At 40.6% G+C, this 21,929-nt stretch overlaps 1 protein-coding gene across 4 annotated transcripts in view; it reads right to left on the bottom strand.

Annotated features, from left to right (window-relative positions):
* LOC108432509 (telomerase protein component 1-like) overlaps positions 1-21,929 on the bottom strand; it is a 71,457-nt gene that overhangs the window by 6,172 nt on the left and 43,356 nt on the right. For 3 of the 4 annotated variants that reach the window (XM_037546726.1, XM_037546727.1, XM_017706372.2), the window contains 20 exons: positions 21,642-21,730; positions 21,441-21,555; positions 20,535-20,579; positions 19,558-19,765; positions 18,590-18,710; positions 17,755-17,879; positions 16,726-16,825; positions 16,226-16,381; positions 15,912-16,124; positions 15,154-15,210; positions 14,927-15,059; positions 13,931-14,152; positions 12,755-12,912; positions 10,684-10,791; positions 9,855-9,959; positions 9,245-9,371; positions 6,067-6,146; positions 4,914-5,037; positions 2,750-2,880; positions 649-770 (listed from right to left, as the gene is read on the bottom strand). In XM_037546726.1, the coding sequence (XP_037402623.1) occupies positions 649-770; positions 2,750-2,880; positions 4,914-5,037; positions 6,067-6,146; positions 9,245-9,371; positions 9,855-9,959; positions 10,684-10,791; positions 12,755-12,912; positions 13,931-14,152; positions 14,927-15,059; positions 15,154-15,210; positions 15,912-16,124; positions 16,226-16,381; positions 16,726-16,825; positions 17,755-17,879; positions 18,590-18,710; positions 19,558-19,765; positions 20,535-20,579; positions 21,441-21,555; positions 21,642-21,730 (2,539 nt within the window). The remainder of the gene's footprint in view (positions 1-648; positions 771-2,749; positions 2,881-4,913; positions 5,038-6,066; positions 6,147-9,244; positions 9,372-9,854; positions 9,960-10,683; positions 10,792-12,754; positions 12,913-13,930; positions 14,153-14,926; positions 15,060-15,153; positions 15,211-15,911; positions 16,125-16,225; positions 16,382-16,725; positions 16,826-17,754; positions 17,880-18,589; positions 18,711-19,557; positions 19,766-20,534; positions 20,580-21,440; positions 21,556-21,641; positions 21,731-21,929) is intronic. The other variant, XM_037546728.1, reaches the window with a different exon arrangement.

The raw sequence follows: 21,929 nt of genomic DNA, 5'->3' as shown, positions 1-21,929 counted from the left end.
CTGCACTAGGTGAGTAGAGCTGGATGCTGCCTCTCTGGCGCAGGCCAGCTCGCTTCTGCCACACTGTTATATCAATGATCAGAGCTGCTCTGGACTTGGGATCTAAATTTAGTGCAACTTTACAATTGAAAATAGAAAATTTTATTTTGGCCGTAAAATGAGCACATACCACGTTAAAAAAACAACAACAACAAGGAAACAAACATTAGCCTGCCGGTACCATCCTGACATCTGGTTTTCATCCAAGCCAGTTGCATGAGAGTTTGCCTGGCCGGCTGTCCAGCCTGTTTAATGGTAGGGAAAACACTGTACAGGATATATTAACAATACTTTCCTTTATATTCCTTTATATGTGCAATATAATCAACACTTCAGGTGCAATCTCTATAGTGTAAACACTCTTGAGCTTTCTATTTTTCATACATGCTCTGCACACACTTGTGTTTCCTTTCTAACGTTTCTCATAAGAAGTTTGAAAAGTGCCCGAATCATGTGTGTTAAAATCGATACAACATAGAAATGTGCAGCACAAAGGAGCTGATGTATTTTTTTGGCAATTCTTAAATTTCTCCAAATGCCAGTGTTTTTCACTGAGCCACAGAATGATGGACAGAACAAAAAGGTGAGTATAGGATTAGCATGTCGTACCCAACAGTACAGCGTTCATAGTCTCTCTCCAGTTTAAACACAGTCACAGAGCAGTCACTGCAGCCCACGGCCAGCTGACTATCCGGCATACCGGTCACTGCTCGAATACGGCTCTCATTTACCTGCAGATCAGACACAAACACAAACACACATAACACAACTGTCTACATTTAGCCATGTGCTGGAGGATATGTACATTATACTTGCCTAGAATAGAGCTTTAAATCTCACTATACTATAATTCAATTAGTTTACCACTCTTTAGGAAACAATTCAGTGCATAATGACATCTCAGATTTCACCATGATATGATCTGATGAACTTGGTACAATTTAGAATTGCTTTTATGAATATACTGTATACAGTAAAGTAACTAGAGAACTGTTTACTCTGCAAAAAATAGTTTCTTGTCAAGTAAAATGATCTTAACCCTAAATTGCACGATGTTGCCTCAGTGCAACAAACTCTTTTCCTCATTTTACAATAACATTACACATATTTTGAGACAAAAACAGGATTAACAACAAAGGGAAGAGTTTGAGTAAGTCACTAAAAGGCTCTTAGTGTGCAAATTTAAACCGTTTTTATTTATATATTTATTTTTTAACATTCACTATAAATGTTTTTTGTTATGAGAATTTACAGAAATAGATTTGTTGCCTAGAAGCAACACTGTGACAGTGGAATAGATTAAGCCAGTCACTAGCCAGGTGTCGCCACTTCAGGGAACGTGGCTCTACATCATTTCTTCCCATAATTTCACAATGTTGCCTCAAGGCAATGTACTCCAAAAAGACCCCTGCACAAATTATGTTTTAAAAATGTTTTCAATTGTAATTATCATATTGATTATAAATAATCATATTTTAGAATTATATAATTTCATTTAGTAACCTGAAGCACTTTATGCAAGAAAGTGATGTTTTGTGAAATTGCTCTAATATGTGTGGAGTAGAGGGTTTCTAGACATTATTTACTTGTTTTAGGTCATTTTATTAAATAAAACGATCTCCTATTGACAGATAATGTTGCTTGTTGTAAGAAATGTGCGTGAAACCAGCAAAATGATCTGCCAGTATAGTGAGATCATTTTACTCATGTTTACTCATGTTACTTTACTTATGTCTACAAAAAAGCTGGATAATCTCATAATAAGTGCACATCCTTCTCCAAACAGGATATGTTGCATATATAAACTAGATTTAAAATCATTTCACTTGACAAGATACCATTTTTTGCAGTGTATGATATAGTGATATATACACAATAATAAAGACCCCATATTTTGGTTCATTTTTACAATTTAAAAGCAGTCCAAGAGTTTTATCTTGGCCATGAGATGTCTTAAGTTTTTTCTTTCCTATGAGTATGACACCTGCCTCTGCAATGTCCCTCATAGATAAAGTTAATAAAAATATCTAATAAAAATGGCCTTGGAATACTGTCAGATGCAAAAACGAACAAAAGTTTAGTCTTCCCTACAAAAAATGATGTCTTATTGAGTGTAAACTCCTTAAATGTAGTCAGTATATCTACTATTTCTCATTATGAGACAGTTGTAAGAATATTGTGAGATTATTGAACTTATTTCTGGACATTTTTACTTGTTTCTAAGCAGTTTTATCTTATAAAAGTGTCTGATTTCATTGGCAGATCATGTGACTTGTTTTAATCATTATTTCTTGAAATGAGCAAAATTATCTTCATCATTTCTCCAAACAAGTGAACTAATCTGCCAATGGAATCAGCCACTTTCACCAGATAAAATCTCTTAAAACTAGTAAAAATTTACAGAAACAGGCGGAATAATCTTAGAATATTCTTACAGCAGACTCATAATGAGAAATTTTAGATTTATTGACCACATTTAACATGTTTTCACTTGTTAATATGTTAGTATTTTGACAGTGTATATCAAAATCATTGAATCCAGTTGTGGTGACACTTGAGATTACCGAACTCTTTTTCCTCTTAGGAAAGATCTCAAAGGTCCACAGCTATTTAAAGCATCACTAATAAAGCTATTTCTCCTGAGTCATCAAAGAGCAGCGTTTGAGTACTAAAATGTTAACAAAGGGCCAAAAGCACTAGTGCGGTTTACCTTATCGGCGTAAAGCAGTGAGGTGTGGTGCCAAATCTCCAGCCTGCCTGAGCTGTAGCCGCACACCAGCAGCTCCTCCGACTCCACAAAGCACACCACAGTCACACCCTCCGCCTGCAGAGGAGGATTCTCTGCAAACAGATACAGAGCGTTTTATTAAAACAACATGAACACTGAACACAGTGACCACCAAAAGTTTGGGTACACTTTAGCCTTCTTAAATGTGAATATTGCTCCTGTTTCTGTTTGTATTACCATAAAGCAGCTCTGTGCAGATGTTCTGTGTATATTTATCTTCAACACTCAGCTTCATGTTCATCAAAGTGCCTATCGTGATTTGAAGAGCAGGTTTTGTCTACATAATGATTCATAATGTGTTTTCTTTTCTAAATTATTGCTAAAAGCACATATTGACATTCGTTTGGCTTTCGTCTGTGGTTGAAACACGGGATGAGTGCAGACAATAAGGAGATGTAATGCCTCTTTTGCTTTTGCAAACAAAATTGGAAAGATAAAACAGCTTTGTATTTTGTTGCTGTCAGAAATAAAACCTCATATCTCCAAAATGGTAACTTTACAGGAGTAGGAAAACAACACACCTTACTTTTAATGCAAGTCAATGGAACCAGACGTCTTTCCATGCCATGCCGTTTCTTTTGGTCCATTCATCATGAAATTAACACACACTATATTGCCAAAAGTATTCGATCGTCTGCCTTCACATGCATATGAACTTGAGCGACATCCCATTCTTAATCCATAGGGTTTAATATGATGTCGGCCCACACTTTGCAGCTATAACAGCTTCAACTCTTCTGGGAAGGCTTTCCACAAGGGTTAGGAGTGTATTTATGGGAATTTTTGACCGTTCTTCCAGAAGCGCATTTGTGAGGTCAGACACTGATGTTGGACGAGAAGGCCTGGCTCACAGTCTCTGCTCTAATTCATCCCAAAGGTGTTCTGTGCAGGACTCTGTGCAGACCAGTCAAGTTCTTCCACACCAAACTCGATCATCCATGTTTATGGACCTGCTTTGTGCCCTGGTGTGCAGTCATGTTGGAACAACTCTTGAGAGCAATCCATTCTTTCACTAATGTTTGTAGAAGCAGTCTGTAGGCCTCGGTGCTTAGTTTTATACACCTGTGGCCATGGAAGTGATTGGAACACCTGAATTCAATGATTTGGATGGATGAGTGAAAACTTTTAGCTATGTAGCATAACGTAAAGGGCAAAAGGCGTTTTCGAATTATGTCAAAAACTGAAAAATGCCAAAAATGGAGATAAGTGACACTTATTAGTCCCACAAGGGGGAAATTTCACCTCTGCGTTTAACCCATCCGTGAAGTGAAACACCACATACACACTAGTGAGCGCACACACACACACACACACACACACACACACACACACACACACACACACACTAGTGGGCTGAAGAAACCACACATTTGTAGTTAGCACATTTTGAACAGTTCTATGGATGGTGTGTTTTGCATGATGCCAAGTAGAAAAGTGGAGCTCTGCTCCTAAAAAAATGATTAAAAAAAGTGTGTAAACTGTTATAAAAAAATGTTGTAAGTTTGTGAAATAGTTTGTCAATATATGTGGATTACATTTATAAACAACAGCTCATAATTTGTTCAGTGTGTTCATATTAGTGAGTGATTAGACGACCGTTGGATACGGAGTCGTCAGCCTCTTAACTGTAAACAAACTGAGGTTTACACTTTGTTATACATGAGCTGAGAACTGTAGTCTGTCCCTGTTATGACCCTAATGTTTTACTCTTGTACTTGTCAGGAATGTTTATTTCATTTTTTTTTTTTTTTTTTTAATCAACATCTTTCCATTCATTTCTATCATCTCAGTAAGCCCCGTTTCTGATGCGTTGCCATAGTAACGTAATAGAAAATGGGTTTTTGTTGATTAGCCGTAAAATCATAACAAAATCACTTTGTTTAGATATAATTTCATAGTCTTAGGGCTTCTATTCTATACAATGACTCTTTTTATGGACACTGGTGTTGAGTGTATGGTGAGATGGAGCTTATAGCTGTTTCCTGCACCTCTTTATGACCCCAAACTTTTGATAGACAGCGTATATAGTTGAGAATTTCACCAAAAAGCACTCAGATCACTCAGTGTCTCCAACAGGGCTCCACACCTGTATGAACGCTCCAGGCTCTGAGGGAGCGGTCCTCGGACACGGTGAGGAACTGCGGGCCTTGTCCACTCACCAAAGCCTGGACAGCCCCACTGTGGCCAAGCAGAGTGCTACGGTGCTGAACCTACAGAGAGAGACAGTAATGCACATATACCTTCTATAAGATATAAGCATATATCAGTTCTCATCAAATATTCTGATATTCTCAAACTAAAGTGATCATTTAGTTTGAGAATATCAGAATATTAGTGGTGTTGTAATGGTGGTGGTGTGTTAGTGTGTGTTGCACTGGTCTGAGTGGATCAGACACAGCAGTGCTGCTGGAGTTTTTAAACACCTCAGTGTCGCTGCTGGACTGAGAATAGTCCACCAACCAAAAATATCCAGCCAACAGCGTCCTGTGGGCAGCGTCCTGTGACCACTGATGAAGGACTAGAGGATGACCAACACAAACTGTGCAGCAGCAGATGAGCTGTCGTCTCTGACTTTACATCTACAAGGTGGACTGACAAGGTGGGAGTGTCTAATAGATTGGACAGTGAGTGGACACAGTGTTTAAAAACTCCAGCAGCACTGCTGTGTCTGATCCACTCAGACCAACACAACACATTAACACACCACCACCACATTACTGCAGTACTGAGAATGATCCACCACCCAAATAGTACCTGCTCTGTGAGGGTCCATGGGGGTCCTAACCACTGAAGAACAGGGTAAAAGGGGCTAACAAAGTATCAGAGAAACAGATGGACTACAGTCTGTAACTGTAGAACTACAAAGTGCAGCTATACAGTAAGTGGAGCTGATAAAATTGACAATAAGGAGGTGCTCACAATGTTACGCCTGAACAGTGTCTTTGAAGGCGTATGATCCCTAAATGTAACTAAAGCCCAGCAGTGAGGAGCTGAACTTTCCCCTCCTCTGCTGTCACTGCAGACGGGCAGGGTCGCCTACAGAGAAGCGCTGGTTGCTGTTAATGAAGTGATGCTCTTTTATTTGAGGGTCTCATTTTGTGGGGAAAATTTCAACCACTACACTTCATAACTCAGCTGCAAGAGGCAAGGTGACACTGGAAAACAAGGGGTAGGGGTAAGAATAAGAATTGGGACTGGGCCTAATAGTTGTATTTAAGTGTGTGGTGTGAGGTGTGTACCTGCAGGGGGAGCCAAAGCTTTACAGTTCCGTCCTCAGAGGCTGTGGCCATCACTAACTCCTCCACCTTCCGATCACCAGCTGTGCGAGAAACCAGCAGTGAGAAAAGATGGATAGAACACAATCAAATACAGCTCTGTGCAAAAGTCAGAGACCTTTCATTTCTTTCCAGTCAAACTACTATTCAAAGGTTTTCATTCACATAAAACTAGTTTTGTTGCGCATTAATTTAGCATAAGCAGTTTGAATGTACAATTAATTTAAAGTAATTAGCTTTGTATTTAATATACATAATCTTTTATGAACGGAATTTATGGGGTCAAATTATGTATGATGTCGACGCTATACCAGTCACTGTCACCGATGTTAAGTGTATGGTGTGTCTGGTGTGACACCAAAGTAGAAAAGTGTAGCTCTGCTCCTAAAAAATGACAAAGTGTGAAAATTGTTATAAAAATGTAAGTTTGTGAAATAGTTTGTCAATAAATGTGGATTATATTTATAAACAACAGCTCATAATTTGTTCAGTGTGTTCATATTAGCGAGTGATTAGACGACCGCTGGATACGGAGTCATCCGCCTCTTAACTGTAAACAAACTGTGGTTTATAATATTGTTCTATTTATTTTTTATCAACTTCCTAGTTTTTTGTATCTGTAGTGAAGTTTTTTCCATTCTGGGCGACTTTTTACTTTCACTCCACTACATTTCAGAGTCTAATATCTGACTTTTTCCTCCACTATATTTTGAGAAATCTGTCGTTCCTTTTGGTTTCTGTGTGTATAAAAACGAAGCACGTCAAAATGAAAGAAGCGCAAAGCCAGAGCACCAATCAGGGCCCAGCGGTCACTTTGTTCTGGGCTGGTTTTGACCTGTTGGTCATACCGACCCAGTGCAGCACACGGTTCAACGTCAGCGCAGCAGCGTAAAATTTTGGGAGAGTCTGTTCAACATAAATGATGAACTAACCTAACTTTGTGTAAATAGAGCACAATATAGAAATATGTCCACATATGCAGTCGTGACTGACGCGGCTTTTTCTGAATTTCTACAAACACCATTTCATTTTATAGTAAATTAGTCTGGGCTGGTTTATGTTTATGAACAGAGGCCTACAGATCAACATAGTAAAGGAGCTAATTTGTGATCCTGAGTTTAAAGCCAGTTTTTATTCAACTTAAACTTGGAACTAAGTTGTAAATAAATCTTAAACTGAAACTTTGCTTGTGTGTAAAAAGTGATTTCAGAGCCACTCGGTTCTCCCTGATGGAAACTGTTTACCTTCAGTGTTTTGTGTTTATGATCATTTTAATAGACGTCAGCATCACTAATTAATGACGTTCTATTAAAAGACTGGTTTACCAAGAGAGACGCTGGAGGACTTTCACCTGAAATGAGTTCATGAAGAGAGTCTTGTTATAAAAATGATAACAGGACATCAGAGCCAGAATTAACCTTTTAGTACTTTTACTTTTGATACTTAAGTACATTTGAAGGTAAATACTTTAGTACTTTTACTCAAGTGGAGGTCTAAAGGGAGGAACTTCTACTTTTACTGCAGTAATATTTTAACTTGGGTGTCTCTACTTTAACTCGAGTACATGATTTGTGCACTTCGTCCACCACTGTTTATTATACTACTGCTCTACAACAGGCTTCAACTAACTAACTAGTAGCAAGCTGTAAATAAAACGAAGGAATGTCAGATGAGTCCAGAATGACGAACAGAGCTGTAGAAGACCGGAAAATATGAAAGCTGTATAACATTGAGAATTCACTTAAAAGAAAATCAATATCCAGGATGCTTTGTATTTAAGACTGTATTCATCAAATCTCAGGCAGATAACATATTAAAGATTTGCTACTTAAGAACCTGAGAGTGAGTGTGTTTTGGTGAAATAACATCACGGCTGTGATTTGGTCGCCGTAGATCATCACAGCTGTAATGTTATTGGTGTTCTACTGCTTTAATATAACAGGTGAATTAATAAAGTAAGAAATTAATAAACTGGCTGTGAAAGAGGTGTTTAATATGTTTTAATGTTCAGTTCCTTCCTCCAAATTATAGTTCATTAACGAGCAGCTTGTTGGTATGTCAGAGTAACGAGCCCCGCCCACTTGCTGCTCAGCCAGCACTTCGTTCTCCAGCTCCACACAGACCAACTGACAGTTTGGAAATTTAGCGTCGTCTCATCTTCAGAGTTGGACCAAATCGGCTGTCGGTCAAATGTGATCTTAAAATCATCCGTTTTATGTTTGTGACAAAGTAAGAAATAAAAACGCGCAAAAGGCTCTAGTGTCTCCTACAGGTGTCAAAGTCGTTGCTTAGCAACAGCATCTCAGTGGAGTGATACAGCGTTGATGAAAAAAAAGTGATGATATGGTGAAACAACACGGTTAGAACCTTCTCAACCAATCAGCTCACGTGGCTGGAATTAAGTGTTGTATAAAAATAGATCATTACAATGTATTAATTCTTTGATAACATTGTTGCTCCCAAAACACTTAAAATATTGAATAAATCAATATTTATCTGGTGAAAGTGTCTGATTCCATTGGCAGATTAGTTTACTTGTTTTGGTAAAAAAATAAAGAAGGTAATTTTGCTCATTTCAAGAAATAATGCATATTGAATAAAATACATATTAAAATACCATATACAGGGAGATTCACTCGAAAGAGGCCCTGAATATTCTGTAATAACTCTCTCTAGGACGCAACAATCTGAACGAAACAACATGCAATGTGCTCCTCAGTATACGGAGCTTCGAACAAGCCAGGATGTCCCTGTGATGGAGCGATGAGGTAGGTACCAGACAGCTGTCGCAACATTAAACCTCTCTAATGCTTGCCGATACGTTCAGGAACATGGAGTGCCTTGTCGAAATGTGTCTGGTAGAAAACGGAGATCACTTCCAGCACCGCATTTAATACAATCGATTACACACACGTCAAGATATGCAGTAGTTTTTTGGTTCAGATTGCTTCATCCTAACGGGAGTTATTATTAATCATTAATATCCATCCATCCACCCATCCATTTTCTAAGCTGCTTCTCCCTCAGGGTCGCGGGGGGTGCCTACCCCAGCGGTCATCAGGCGAAAGGCAGGATACACCCTGGACAGGTTGCCAGTTGATCATTAATATGAGAAATGATTTCAAAATGTTCGCTGGTTTACCTGGTTTAGTGATGACAGTGCTGTGGTGGAGGCGGGACTGGTGAGCCTGGATCTCGGCGATGACTCCTACATCTGATTTCCACACCATCAGCAGACCATCAGCGCAGCCCAGCATTACATAATCCTCCTACAGACACAACACACACCGTGATCACCTCACGCACTGCAAAATAAAATCTTAGCATGTCTAAACGTCTTAAATGTAGTGAATAAATCTAATATCTCTCATTATGAGGCTGCTGTAAGAACATTCTAAGATTATTCCACCTGTTTCTGTATATTTTTACTTGTTTTAAGTGATTTTATCTGGTGAAAGTGTCTGATTCCAGTGGCAGATTAGTTCACTTGTTTAGAAAAATAATGAATAAAACAAGTAACATGATCCGTCAATGAAATCAGACACTTTTATAAGATAAAACTGATTAAAAACAAGTAATAATGTCTAGAAATAAGTTCAATAATCTCACAATATTCTTACAACAGTCTCAGAATGAGAAACAGTAGCTTTATTGAATACACTTACACTTGTTAAGACATTTTTTTCTGTGCTGAACACACACATACAGAAAAATGATGATAAGAGTGTCTGATAAAGTGTCATGAGACTCACCCAGTAGCTCAGTGTGCTGAGAGAGGAAGCAGCTGAAACTTCTCTGAGGCAGCGTCCAGTCTGGACGTCCCACAGACGCAGCCTGCAGTCACTGGAGCAGGTCAGCTGCAGGGAGACGGACACAGCCAGGATCAGGAAAGGTCAGAATCAAAAGCTCATATTAATAATTGCTGTTCTTTTAAAATGATGCAAATTAAAAGGTATTTTTAGATGTTTTATCCAAAATTCAAAATGTGTTTTGGAGCATCTTAAATGACACAACAACACAACATTGAAAATGTAGAAATATAGCCACCTGTTTACTGTCACAGGTGTAAACATCTTAAATATAGTCAGTATGTCTCCTATTTCTCATTATGAGGCTGTTGTAAGAATATTGTGAGATTATTGAACTTATTTCTAGACATTTTTACTTGTTTTTAAGCAGTTTTATCTTATAAAAGTGTCTGATTTCAGGGGCAGATTAGTTTACTTGTTTAGAGAAATAATGATTAAAAAAAGGAACATGATCTGCCAATGAAATCAGACACTTTTATAAGATAAAACTGCTTAATACAAGTAAAAAATATAGAAATATAAAATAAAAAAAATACAGAAATAATTAAAGGATCTTGCAATATTCTTACAACAGTCTCCTAGTGAGAAATAGTAGATATACCGACTACACTGAAGGAGTTTACACTCACTAAGACGTCATTTTTTTGTAGTGTAAACATCCCTCACCCCCACCCTCTAAACGTGTTTTAGCACCCCGGAGTTTTGGACTCGAGTGAAACGGAACAGCATTCCTCTGCTCGTCCACACAGATGGACATGTTTCCTGTACTTACTAAAGCTGCCGGCGTCCAGGCACATCCGGTGATCCAGTCTCCATGGCAATGGGCCAGAGAACGAGAAAGAACCGGAGGAGAAGAGTTCACCGTCCACACCATCAGAGCCTGAAACAGACACAGCATCATCGCCATCTTCATCAGTGCACTCACAATTGCTAAGTCCATTAAATAACAATACAGTAATACAAAGAAGCAACAGAGCAACAGCAACTCACCACTGAGCTCCATGGCCAACTTCATTCAGGTGACAATTGAATAAAATTCCACAGAATGGAAAATATTTTTTTTTTATTTTTTAAAGTTTGAAGTAATAGAAAAAACTGTAAACGTTTGAAAGCCCACGGCTGACTCCTCTGTCCATACAGGGAAACTAAACTCTACTGTGACGTCAAGGGAACTAACTCATTTACATACTTCCACCTATTCAGCCTAGAGCAGATTAGCCCCGCCCACTCACCCTGAAGTGTTTCAGCTCTGAGTGCTTTTTGAATGAGGCTCAATACAGCGCAGCCACCATTCATTCATTCATTCATCCATCCATCCATCCATCCATCTGTTCATTCATCCATCCATCCATCCATGAATCATTAACCACTTAGTCCAGATAGGGTCACGGCAGCAGTTGGTACAGTAGAGAATCTCAGATCACCCTGTACCCCGCAACTTCCTCCAGCTCATTCCCAGGAACCCCAAGCTGCTCCCAGGCAGGGGATATAATTCCTCCAGCGGGAAGCGTCCAGGGGACATCTAAGTCAGATGACTTCAGCTGGCTCCTCTCAATGCGGAGGAATAGCGGCTCTACTCCGAGCTCCTCCCCCTGTCAGTAGAGTGTAGCAGCCACCCTGCGAAGAGGCTCATTTCCACTGCTTGTATTCGTGATCTCATTCTTTCGGGCATTACCCACAGCTCATGACCATGGGTGAGGGTCGGGACATAGACCGACAGTTAAACCGAGAGCTTCAGACAGCGTCCTGTGGGCAGCGTCCTGTGACCACTGATGAAGGACTAGAGGATGACCAACACAAACTGTGCAGCAGCAGATGAGCTGTCGTCTCTGACTTTACATCTACAAGGTGGGAGTGTCTAATAGAGTGGACAGTGAGTTGACACAGTGTTTAAAAACTCCAGCAGCACTGCTGTGTCTGATCCACTCAGACCAGCTCAACACACACTAACACACCACCACCACGTCAGTGTTACTAGCAACTAGTATGTGTGCATGGGGGAGGGGTTGTTTGTCTATTATTGCATGCCTTTTCAATTCTTATCACTAGGATTGTTATAAAATTCCTGTTACGTTATTCAGAGACTGCGCTAGCGGTCTGCTACCCAAACCAATCCCGACAGCCCAACAAATCACCAAGATTCGGGCCAATTCTTCACATACAATATCGGGCTAGTTGGGCTCGTTTTGTTTTCTAATGAGTGATTACTTCATGCAGTACATTTTAAGACTGTTGGAACCTTATTATAAGGTTATAAGGTTTATTTCTACCTTTTTTTCAAACCTGTTTTTAGTGATTTTAAGTCAAGTGATAATTTTTTAATCCCACAAACGGGGAAATTCCACCTCCGCATTTAACCCATCCGTGAAGTGAAACACCACATACACACTAGTGAATACATACACACACTAGGGGGCATTGAGCACACTTGCCCGGAGCGGTGGGCAGCCCTATCCACAGCACCCAGGGAGCAGTTGGGGGTTAGGTGTCTTGCTCAAGGACACCTCATTCATGGACTGTCAGCACTGGGGATCGAACCGGCAACCTTCCGGTCACAGGGCCAGTTCCCTAACCTCCAGCCCACGACTGCCCTTAATAAGTGACCTTATCCCACTCTAGTGGCAGATAATGTTGCTGGTTTCAAGCATGTTATCTTGCAATATAGTGAGATAATCTGACTGACCAAAACAACTTAAACTAGTAATAAACATCTAGAAATAAGTAAAATAATGCCAGAAATGTTTAAATCACTCTCAAAAATGTGAAATATCAGCTGCATCAACGAGATTTAAGATCATTTCACTTGCCCAGATACCATGTTACTGCTGTGCGTCTGTCCATACCTTGTCTTTCCCTCCGGACAGTAACTGGTCTCCATCTGGACTGAAGGCCAAGCATGTGACTCCTCCACTGTGACCCCTCAGAACACTAACTGCACTGGGCTGAACCCAGGGGTCAGAGATCAAGTCGCTCTTCAGCCACAGAGCGATGGTGAAGTCATCTAAGAGAAAGAGACAGAAATTATTACTGAGCTTTTTCGCAGGTGGAGCTACAGAGGAGAGGTTTCTGATGAAGTGGATGGAGAGTCTCCATTACAGAGAAAGTAAAGAGTGCGATTCAGGAACGCAGTGAAATTTCAGCCTCAGAACATTTTCAGCCGAAAACCGAGAGCCACTTCTGACCCTTTCAAACAAAGATGTTCAGCAGACAGAAAAAGGGATGAAAATCTGGTGACACTTTATTCTGAGCAGTTCCTTTAAATGAAACAACTCAACAGACTCTCAGTAACATGTCAAAAACTTGAGGGTTAGGATTAGGATTAAGGCCAGGGAGAGGATTAGAATTAGGTTTTGGATTGAGGTTAAGGTTAGGGTTAGGGTTAGGATTAGGGCCAGGGTCAGTGTTAGGATTAGGTTTTGGATTGAGGTTAAGGTTAGGGTTAGGATTAGGGCCAGGGTCAGTGTTAGGATTAGGTTTTGGATTGAGGTTAAGGTTAGGGTTAGGATTAGGGCCAGGGTCAGTGTTAGGATTAAGTTTTGGGTTGAGGTTAAGGTTAGAGTTAGGATTAGGGCCAGGGTGAGGGTTGGGGATTAGGGCCAGGGTGAGGGTTGGCCTCTGGGCAAGGCTGGTTAAGGTCAGGTTTTGTGTAATGTAAGTAACGTCTTAACAAAACATCTACTTAATGTAAGTAATGTATTTAATGACAACTTGCTTTGTAAATCAAATCCACCTGAGTCACCTGAACACAAGTTTCAATCATAGAGATGACACTGAAAAAAATTGGACCTTTCTGTACAAATACCTTCACATGTACAATGTCACAAATTTGCCTTAATTTGAACATTTAACTTAAAGATAATATATTGTAGTATAATTTTTTGTTTTCATTTAAACTGTCAAAGTTCTTTCTGTTGTTTACTTCCAGGTTTAAATGAAAAAAAAAATTCCAGATTTTCAGACTTTTGGAATCCACTGTATTTACTATCAATTGGACCTTGCAGTAAGAACACTCAACTGACCTGAGGCAGAGGCGATGTAAGTGGGGTTTTGGGCCAAGGCAAGGATTCCGCCCTTCTGGACCCCAAAAGCCCCTTTGAGGGTCATATCTGCCCCTTGCCTGCTCCACAGCCGTAGACAGTGGTCTAAAGCCCCAGACAGCAGCAGCTCTGCTCTCTCAGTCTCCAGCCACAGCAGACAAGGCACGGATACCCGCAGATTCTCAGTGGACCACACTCTCTCACCTACAGCAACACAGAGATGGAGAGAACATTACAGCTACTGACAAAAAACACCAGGCTAGGGGCAAACATAAGCAGAGCATTAAAGGGGAATTCCACCAATTTTTCAAAATTTGTACATAATTTCATCATTCACACTCATTCGGAGCGGTTTGGCGTGAAAAACTCAGTTCTACAGAAACTTACTCAGTCAGAACTGTTCACAGTGGTGGTGATAGGAACTAGACGTCCACCTCTAAAAGCTCCCTCACAGAAAGTTATGGTGAAATGAAATACACTGCCTAATGTCTGAGACAAATTCTGAGAAGGTTTTGGCCTAAAATGTGCGTGTTTTTTTTTTAATACATTCATGGTGGAGGGATACATGCAAGGTGTTACACGGCAAAATAGTCCCCAAAGAAAACTTATTATACTAGATTTATCACTATTTTACCGTCATCAACATTCCACATAAAACTCAACAAGCACGCATAGGTTCACTGGTGGTTTTGGATGGTAAATAAAATGGCTATATTTTTGTCACCGTCACAGTGACCCCTGGTTCCTTTCACCACCACTGTAAAGACATTTGAGTCTCTACAATCAACCACCTCACACCAAACCACTCTGAATGACTCTGTATACATCTCAACCATTGAATTATGCAGAAATTTTGATAAATCTGTGGAATTCCCCTTTAAGTGAATTACAACAAATTACATTTATAGGTGGTTTAATTATATGAAATTAATTATAATAGTTATAGTTTGGTGCTGAAAGCCAGCGAGGTGTTTCTACCTGACTCCAGGTTGAACAGTTTCAGGCCGTCCCCATGGTAACCCACAGCAGCGTACCCGTTAGCTACAGCCACAGAGAGGGCAGCATCCTTGGCTACTACCGCATTTCTGGACACAGCCGGCTTTAAAAGTTTCTGTAACAGATTAACAACCATCACCATCACCACCATCATCATTTTCCTCACAAGCATTAAAGCCAATCAACAAGAAGCATAAAATGAAAATGACCTTTTCCTCCCCCAGCACTGAAACAGAGCGTCCAAGACCTCCTGACCACAACTGAACCTGTTTAAAACATACAAATTCATATTGTCAGTGAGTCGTTTGGTTAAAAATATTGCTCTATAATTCACTATAATGTTCAAATGATACATTAGACTGATTTTAATCCACTGTAGGAAGCACTGGAGCTGATAGGGCTTCTGTGTCGCTGCACCTTCACTCATCGCCAAAGCCTGTTCAAGGGAAGCCTGGCCACTTCTTATTTCTCCTCTTACACCAAAAACATCAATGCACCACTGAATTACTCACTCGCAACAGAGTCCACAAAGCATAAGGGTGACTGGAGCTAAACAATTTAAAACATTTCTAGTCATTCATACAGGAATCTCCTTCAATTTTGGAAAGCATAGAACAGCCAACAGGTTCTGGACAGTATGATGCTAGTACTGTCCATGCGGTACTGTTAGAACGTTGTCTAACTAAAGTTATAGATGAACTATTTACTAATTGCAATTTTGAACAAAAGACATTTGGACAAAAGCTCCACAGAACACCATTTATTTCTGACTAAGTCAGACATGCCCTCTAGCGCCCTCTAAGCTATCCAAGTGACATATTACTGTCAGCATGCCAGGAGTATTGCTAACCTACCTCAAGTACACCATATTGTAAACATAGCTAAATAATAAATAATAATAATAATAATAATAATAATAATAATAATAATAATAATTGCATAGTTGCATTCTTATCAGAGTCCTCACCATGCCGTCGTGTCCAGCGGTCAGTAGAGTTCCTCCTCCAGGCAGGAAGCTCAGGGCCTCGGTGGAGCCGCGGTGAGCCTGATAGCGCCCCACACAGGCCGAGCCAGGAAACGACCACAGCAACACCTCCCCATCCAGAGCACCAGAACACAGCAGAGAAAAGGAGGGAGAGAAAGACACACTGCGCACCGACGAGTGATGACCCGAGAGAGTCTGCGAGAGAGAGAGAGACAGAGAGAGAGACATTGATGTAAAATAGCATCCTTTAATACCCATTATTCTCCTTCCACCTCCACTCTCTGCTCCTCCCTCACCGTCCATTTCTCCTGTTTGATCCAGTCCCACACTCGCACCGCTCCATCCCAGCAGCCCACTGCCAGCAGACCACCCTCAGTGTCAAAGCTCACACAATTTAGAGGGCAGGGGGTCAGCAGAGACACCACCTGCTTCCCCTTCTGAGAGGACCATATCTGCATGTAACCATGACAACTATGAATTACAATCCTGCATCACCAACAATTTCAGTTATTTATCATGTAACCTCCTACAAACTCAGTCTTAAAGCTTATTATTCTGTAACTACATGGAAAAAACACAAATTGGCTGAGTAACTGTTAAGTTACAGAAGTGAGGCGTGGACATCTGGACCTGCTGGAAACTCCTGCCTATTTAACGTCTTGCTGTTCTCAGAAAAATACCTGAAATATTGAGTAAAGTATCTATAAATAAACTTTTGGTGTCCGGCTTATAATGTACAGGCTATTTGCTTAATAAAATAAAAAGTGATTTCAAACTTTTCAACAACTAATCTGACCTTCAGATTGGAGTCCAATGAGACGGTGGCGAAGTGCTTCTTGTCCGAGCTGACGTCACACCCTGTGATTCTGTTGGAGTGGGCAGTCAGACGGGCCGTCCTGGAAACACGACAGAGAGGTTTCAGCTCTCTGAACTGAACAGCAGAATTCACAAACTCCCCTCATGAAGAAGCTATGAATCCCACATGTTTCCCTTACAGATAGATAGACAGACAGACAGACAGATAGAAGGGATAGACAGACAGACAAACAGGCAGTAGGGATAGACAGACAGACAGACAGACAGAAATAGAGTGAGAGAGAGAGAGCGAGAGAGAGATAGACAGACAGACAGACAGACAGACAGACAGACATAGAGAGAGAGATATACTGTATTGATCCAGAAGGAAATTTATCAGCCAGTAGAGAGATAGATAAACAGACAGATAGATAGAGAGATAGAGACAGACAGACAGACAGACAGACAGACAGACAGACAGACAGACAGACAGACAGACAGACAGATAGATAGATAGATAGATAGATAGATAGATAGACAGACAGACAGACAGACAGAAAGACAGACAGAAAGACAGACAGACAGACAGACAGAGAGAGAGAGTGAGATACATTTCCTTCAGGATCAATACAGTGTATCAGCCAGTAGATAGATAGATAGATAGATAGATAGATAGATAGATAGATAGATAGACAGACAGACAAAGAGAGAGACAGAGAGAGAGATAGACATAGACAGACATAGAGAGAGACAAAGAGAGAGAGAGAGAGACAGCGAGAGAGAGATAGACAGACATAGAGAGATAGATAGATAGATAGATAGATAGATAGATAGATAGATAGATAGATAGATAGATAAAGAGAGAGAGAGAGAGAGAGAGAGAGAGAGAGAGAGAGAGAGACACATATACTGTATTGATCCAGAAGGAAACTTATCAGCCAATATCATGTCACACCACACAGCACAGTTACAATAACAGGTGTGGACTCATGACCCATCAAAGCAGACGACACTGCAGTGGACGTTTCACCTGCAGCCACTGTTGATGTCCCACAGCTCCACCTGACCATCGTAGGACATGGTGCCCAGAACACCTTCATCCAGAAACATGCAGCTGGAGATGCCGTCACAGTTACTAACCAGCGATTTCACTTCCTGTGTTGAGAGAAAGACGCAAAGTTTTCCCAAAGTATCGTAACAGGCTGATCACTGCAGGACGGTTCAGTGCGCAGCAAACAGGCGACACCTTCCCACCTTCTGCCCTCCAGTTAGCACAGTGCTAACTGCACACTACTCACACTATTCACACCATGAGGTAAGAAACCTCAAACAGACTTGCTTATACACTGAAAAAGTGAGTGTAAACTTCTTAAATGTAGTCAGTATATCTACTATTTCTCATTATGAGACTGTTGTAAGAATATTGTGAGATTATTGAACTTATTTCTAGACATTTTTACTTGTTTTTAAGCAGTTTTATCTTATAAAAGTGTCTGATTTCATTGGCAGATCATGTTCCTTATTTTAATCATTATTTCTCCATTATTTCTCCAAACAAGTGAACTAATCTGCCAATGGAATCAGACACTTTCACCAGATAAAGTCACTTAAAACTAGTAAAAATGTACAGAAACAGGTGGAATAATCTTAGAATATTCTTACAGCAGAACCATAATGAGAGACATTAGATGTATTCACTACATTTAAGACATTTTCACTTGTTTTCAAATGATTTCACTTGCTGAGATATAATTTTTGGAGTTGCTCTTTAACAGCTGTATTTGAACGAGAGAGACGCAATCACTGATTATATCAGAGCAGCATGCATCAATATTAACACGTTAACTTTGAGCAGCAAGTGGTACCTGGTTTGTGTGCATGTGGATGAAGTGTAGAGTTCCTTGCTCTGTGCCCACCGCTACACACCCCCCACCAGGGCTCAGAGCCATGCAGGACGGACCCCACTGGAAGGTGGACACCACCTCACTGTAACCCAAACATATAAACTGAGCTACAGTCTAATACAAACAGATAATGTGTTAAAAATGCCCAAGAAAGAAGTACTGTCAAACTGTGGCAGTTCACTCTTGAAAAGGTTCTTCTTTAAGGGTTTTTTAGTAAAGAACATGGTTCTATATAGAACCATGAACACTCAAAGAACCCTTTGCATGATGTTCTTTGCATCATGAAGGGGATCATTGGATTGATGGAAAATGTGTATGATGGATGTGCTATAGACAGGCAGTCATGGGCTGGAGGTTAGGGAACCAGCCCTGTGACTGGAAGGTCGTCGGGTCGATCCCCAGAGCCGACAGTACATGAATGAGGTGTCCTTGAGCAAGACACCAAACCCCCAACTGCTCCCCGGGCGCTGCGGATAGGGATGCCCACCGCTCTGGGTGAGTGTGCTCACAGTTCACTAGTGTATGTGTGTGTTCACTAGAGTGTATGTGGTGTGTCACTGCACGCATGGGTTAAATGTGGAGGTGAAATTTCCCCGTTGTGGGACTAATAAGGGTCACTTAATCTTAGATGGTTCTATAGATGGTGAAGGACTGCATAAAGAACATGGTTTTTTTAAACAATTGACCTCAGCAGTGAGTTTATCACAACATACATTAGAATAAAGTCATATTTATAATTCAAATAAACATAAAAACAATAAAAAGTAACAAGAATTTCTTGGGTCCATATTTTTCCTTGACACCTTCACAGCCAACACAAAGACTGTTAATATCATCAATTATATCATGAGGGAAATTTACTGAAGCGCTGATATATATATATATATATATATATATATATATAGCAGCGGTGAGGCGGTCAGTCTTACCCCGTCTCTCGCTGAAGCTCTTCGGTGTAGCTCAGCTTCCTGACCACATTAACTCCTCCCTCCTCCACCAGCTTCTGAGCCCAGGTGTGAGCTGATGAGTCAGCGGCTTCGTTCAGAGCCTGCTGCACAAACAGAGCCGGCCAATGGGAGAGGAGGGGGGCGTGGCGTTTCAGGAAAGAGTGACAGGCCTGAAGCTCATTTAAATCACCTGTAAAATATTTACACAGTAAACACATTAGATTACATTCACAACACATTTTCATCAGTCGCCCTTTCATATGAAGGAATTAACAACTATTATTAATTTATATTATTATAATTAATATGAATATAACAGATTTCATAGGGAAAACCTTTTATTTTTAGAATTTTTATTTTTTTTCTTTTGTCCCAAAGAATAAGCACACAATATTCACTGCAAATGATGTCTTAGTGAGTGTAAACATCTTAAATGTAGACAATACATCTTATATTTCTCATTCTGAGACTGTTGTAAGAATATTGTGAGATTATTGAACTTATTTCTAGACATTTTTACTTGTTTTTAAGCAGTTGTATCTTATAAAATCGTCTGATTTCATTGGCAGATCATGTTCCTTGTTTTAATCATTATTTCTTGAAATGAGCAAAATTATCTTCATTATTTCTCCAAACAAGTGAACTAATCTGCCAATGGAATCAGACACTTTCACCAGATAAAATCACTTAAAACAAGTAAAAATGGACAGAAACAGGTGGAATGATCTTATATAGCAAGTCAAAATGTCTAGAAATAAGTTCAATAATCTCACAATATTCTTACAACAGTAAGGCTCAGTGGAGCTGTTCTCTGTAGAGGATGTGTAACTTATGTGTAACAAAAACATGTCTTTTGACCAGGGGTGCCCAAACCTTTGCACACAGCTGTATATGACATCTCTATGATGTGATATGAAATGACCTTAACACATAAGCTGAGGATGATGAAACTTGCCTACCTGATGGCTCAGTCCAGTTCTGCTGGTCAGCTTCGATTCTCTTCTCTAATAAACATAATTAAAGAAGTCAGTAAACTGACCAAAGAGAGAAATCTGCTACACTCATTGTCCATTTGATCAGCTCCACTTACTGTATAGCTGCACTTTGTAGTTCTACAGTTACAGACTGTAGTCCATCTGTTTCTCTGATACTTTGTTACCCCCTTTTACCCTGTTCTTCAGTGGTCAGGACCCCCATGGACCCTCACAGAGCAGGTACTATTTGGGTGGTGGATCATTCTCAGCGCTGCAGTAACACTGACATGGTGGTGGTGTGTTTGTGTGTGTTGTGCTGGTCTGAGTGGATCAGACACAGCAGTGCTGCTGGAGTTTTTAAACACCTCAGTGTCACTGCTGGACTGAGAATAGTCCACCAACCAAAAATATCCAGCCAACAGCGTCCTGTGGGCAGCGTCCTGTGACCACTGATGAAGGACTAGAGGATGACCAACACAAACTGTGCAGCAGCAGATGAGCTGTCGTCTCTGACTTTACATCTACAAGGTGGACTGACAAGGTAGGAGGGTCTAATAGAGTGGACAGTGAGTAGACACACACACACACACACACTTCGCCGCGGGGTGCTGGAGCCTATCCCAGCGAGCATCAGGCGGAAGGCAAGACACAGTGTTTAAAAACTCCAGCAGCACTGCTGTGTCTGATCCTCTTGTACCAGCACAACACACACTAACACAGCACCAACACGTCAGTGTTACTGCAGTGCTGAGAATGACCCACCACCCAAATAGTACCTGCTCTGTGAGGGTCCATGGGGTCCTGACCACTATATGGTCAGTAGAGGTGATTAAATGGACAATGACTGTAGAAAAAAGGTGGTTCTAATTAAGTGTAAAACACTTTCCCTACCAAACTGGATGTAGGTTTCCAGTAGTGGGTGCAGGGCTCCATGGCGCACGTTAGAAAACAGGAAATAGTAACTGGAAAGCAGGAAATGCAAAGGCTGCCACTGACCACTGAGCATCTGAGAATGAAGAACGAGACCACAGTGAGTTTTGTAATCCTGGAGAAATGGGCCAAAGTGCTAAAGTGAAGAGGAAGAGCACTGACCAGATGGGCAGGCAGATGAACCAGAGTGTCAGCGTCACAGTGAAGAAACGTGTCTTTACCATGAGGGTCCGACTGCACCCAGAGGAGAACTGCACAAAACACAGCGCATTCAGTTTACATGCATGGTGTCTAACACAGGACTTAAAGGGATAGTCCGACATTTTCAACCTAGACTCCGTCAGCTGGACCTGCAGCGTACAGTCGATTACTGCTGAGAGTAATTCAGAACAGAAAACGCATGAAATCAATCAACTTAATCACTGAAAAGTGTGAAGTTTAATGGATTAA

The sequence above is a fragment of the Pygocentrus nattereri genome, chromosome 17, assembly GCF_015220715.1.
Source record: "Pygocentrus nattereri isolate fPygNat1 chromosome 17, fPygNat1.pri, whole genome shotgun sequence".
In the NCBI taxonomy this organism is placed as follows: Eukaryota; Metazoa; Chordata; class Actinopteri; order Characiformes; family Serrasalmidae; genus Pygocentrus; species Pygocentrus nattereri.
Note: the sequence above shows the minus strand (reverse complement) of the source record. Positions and strands in the feature narration are given on the sequence as shown.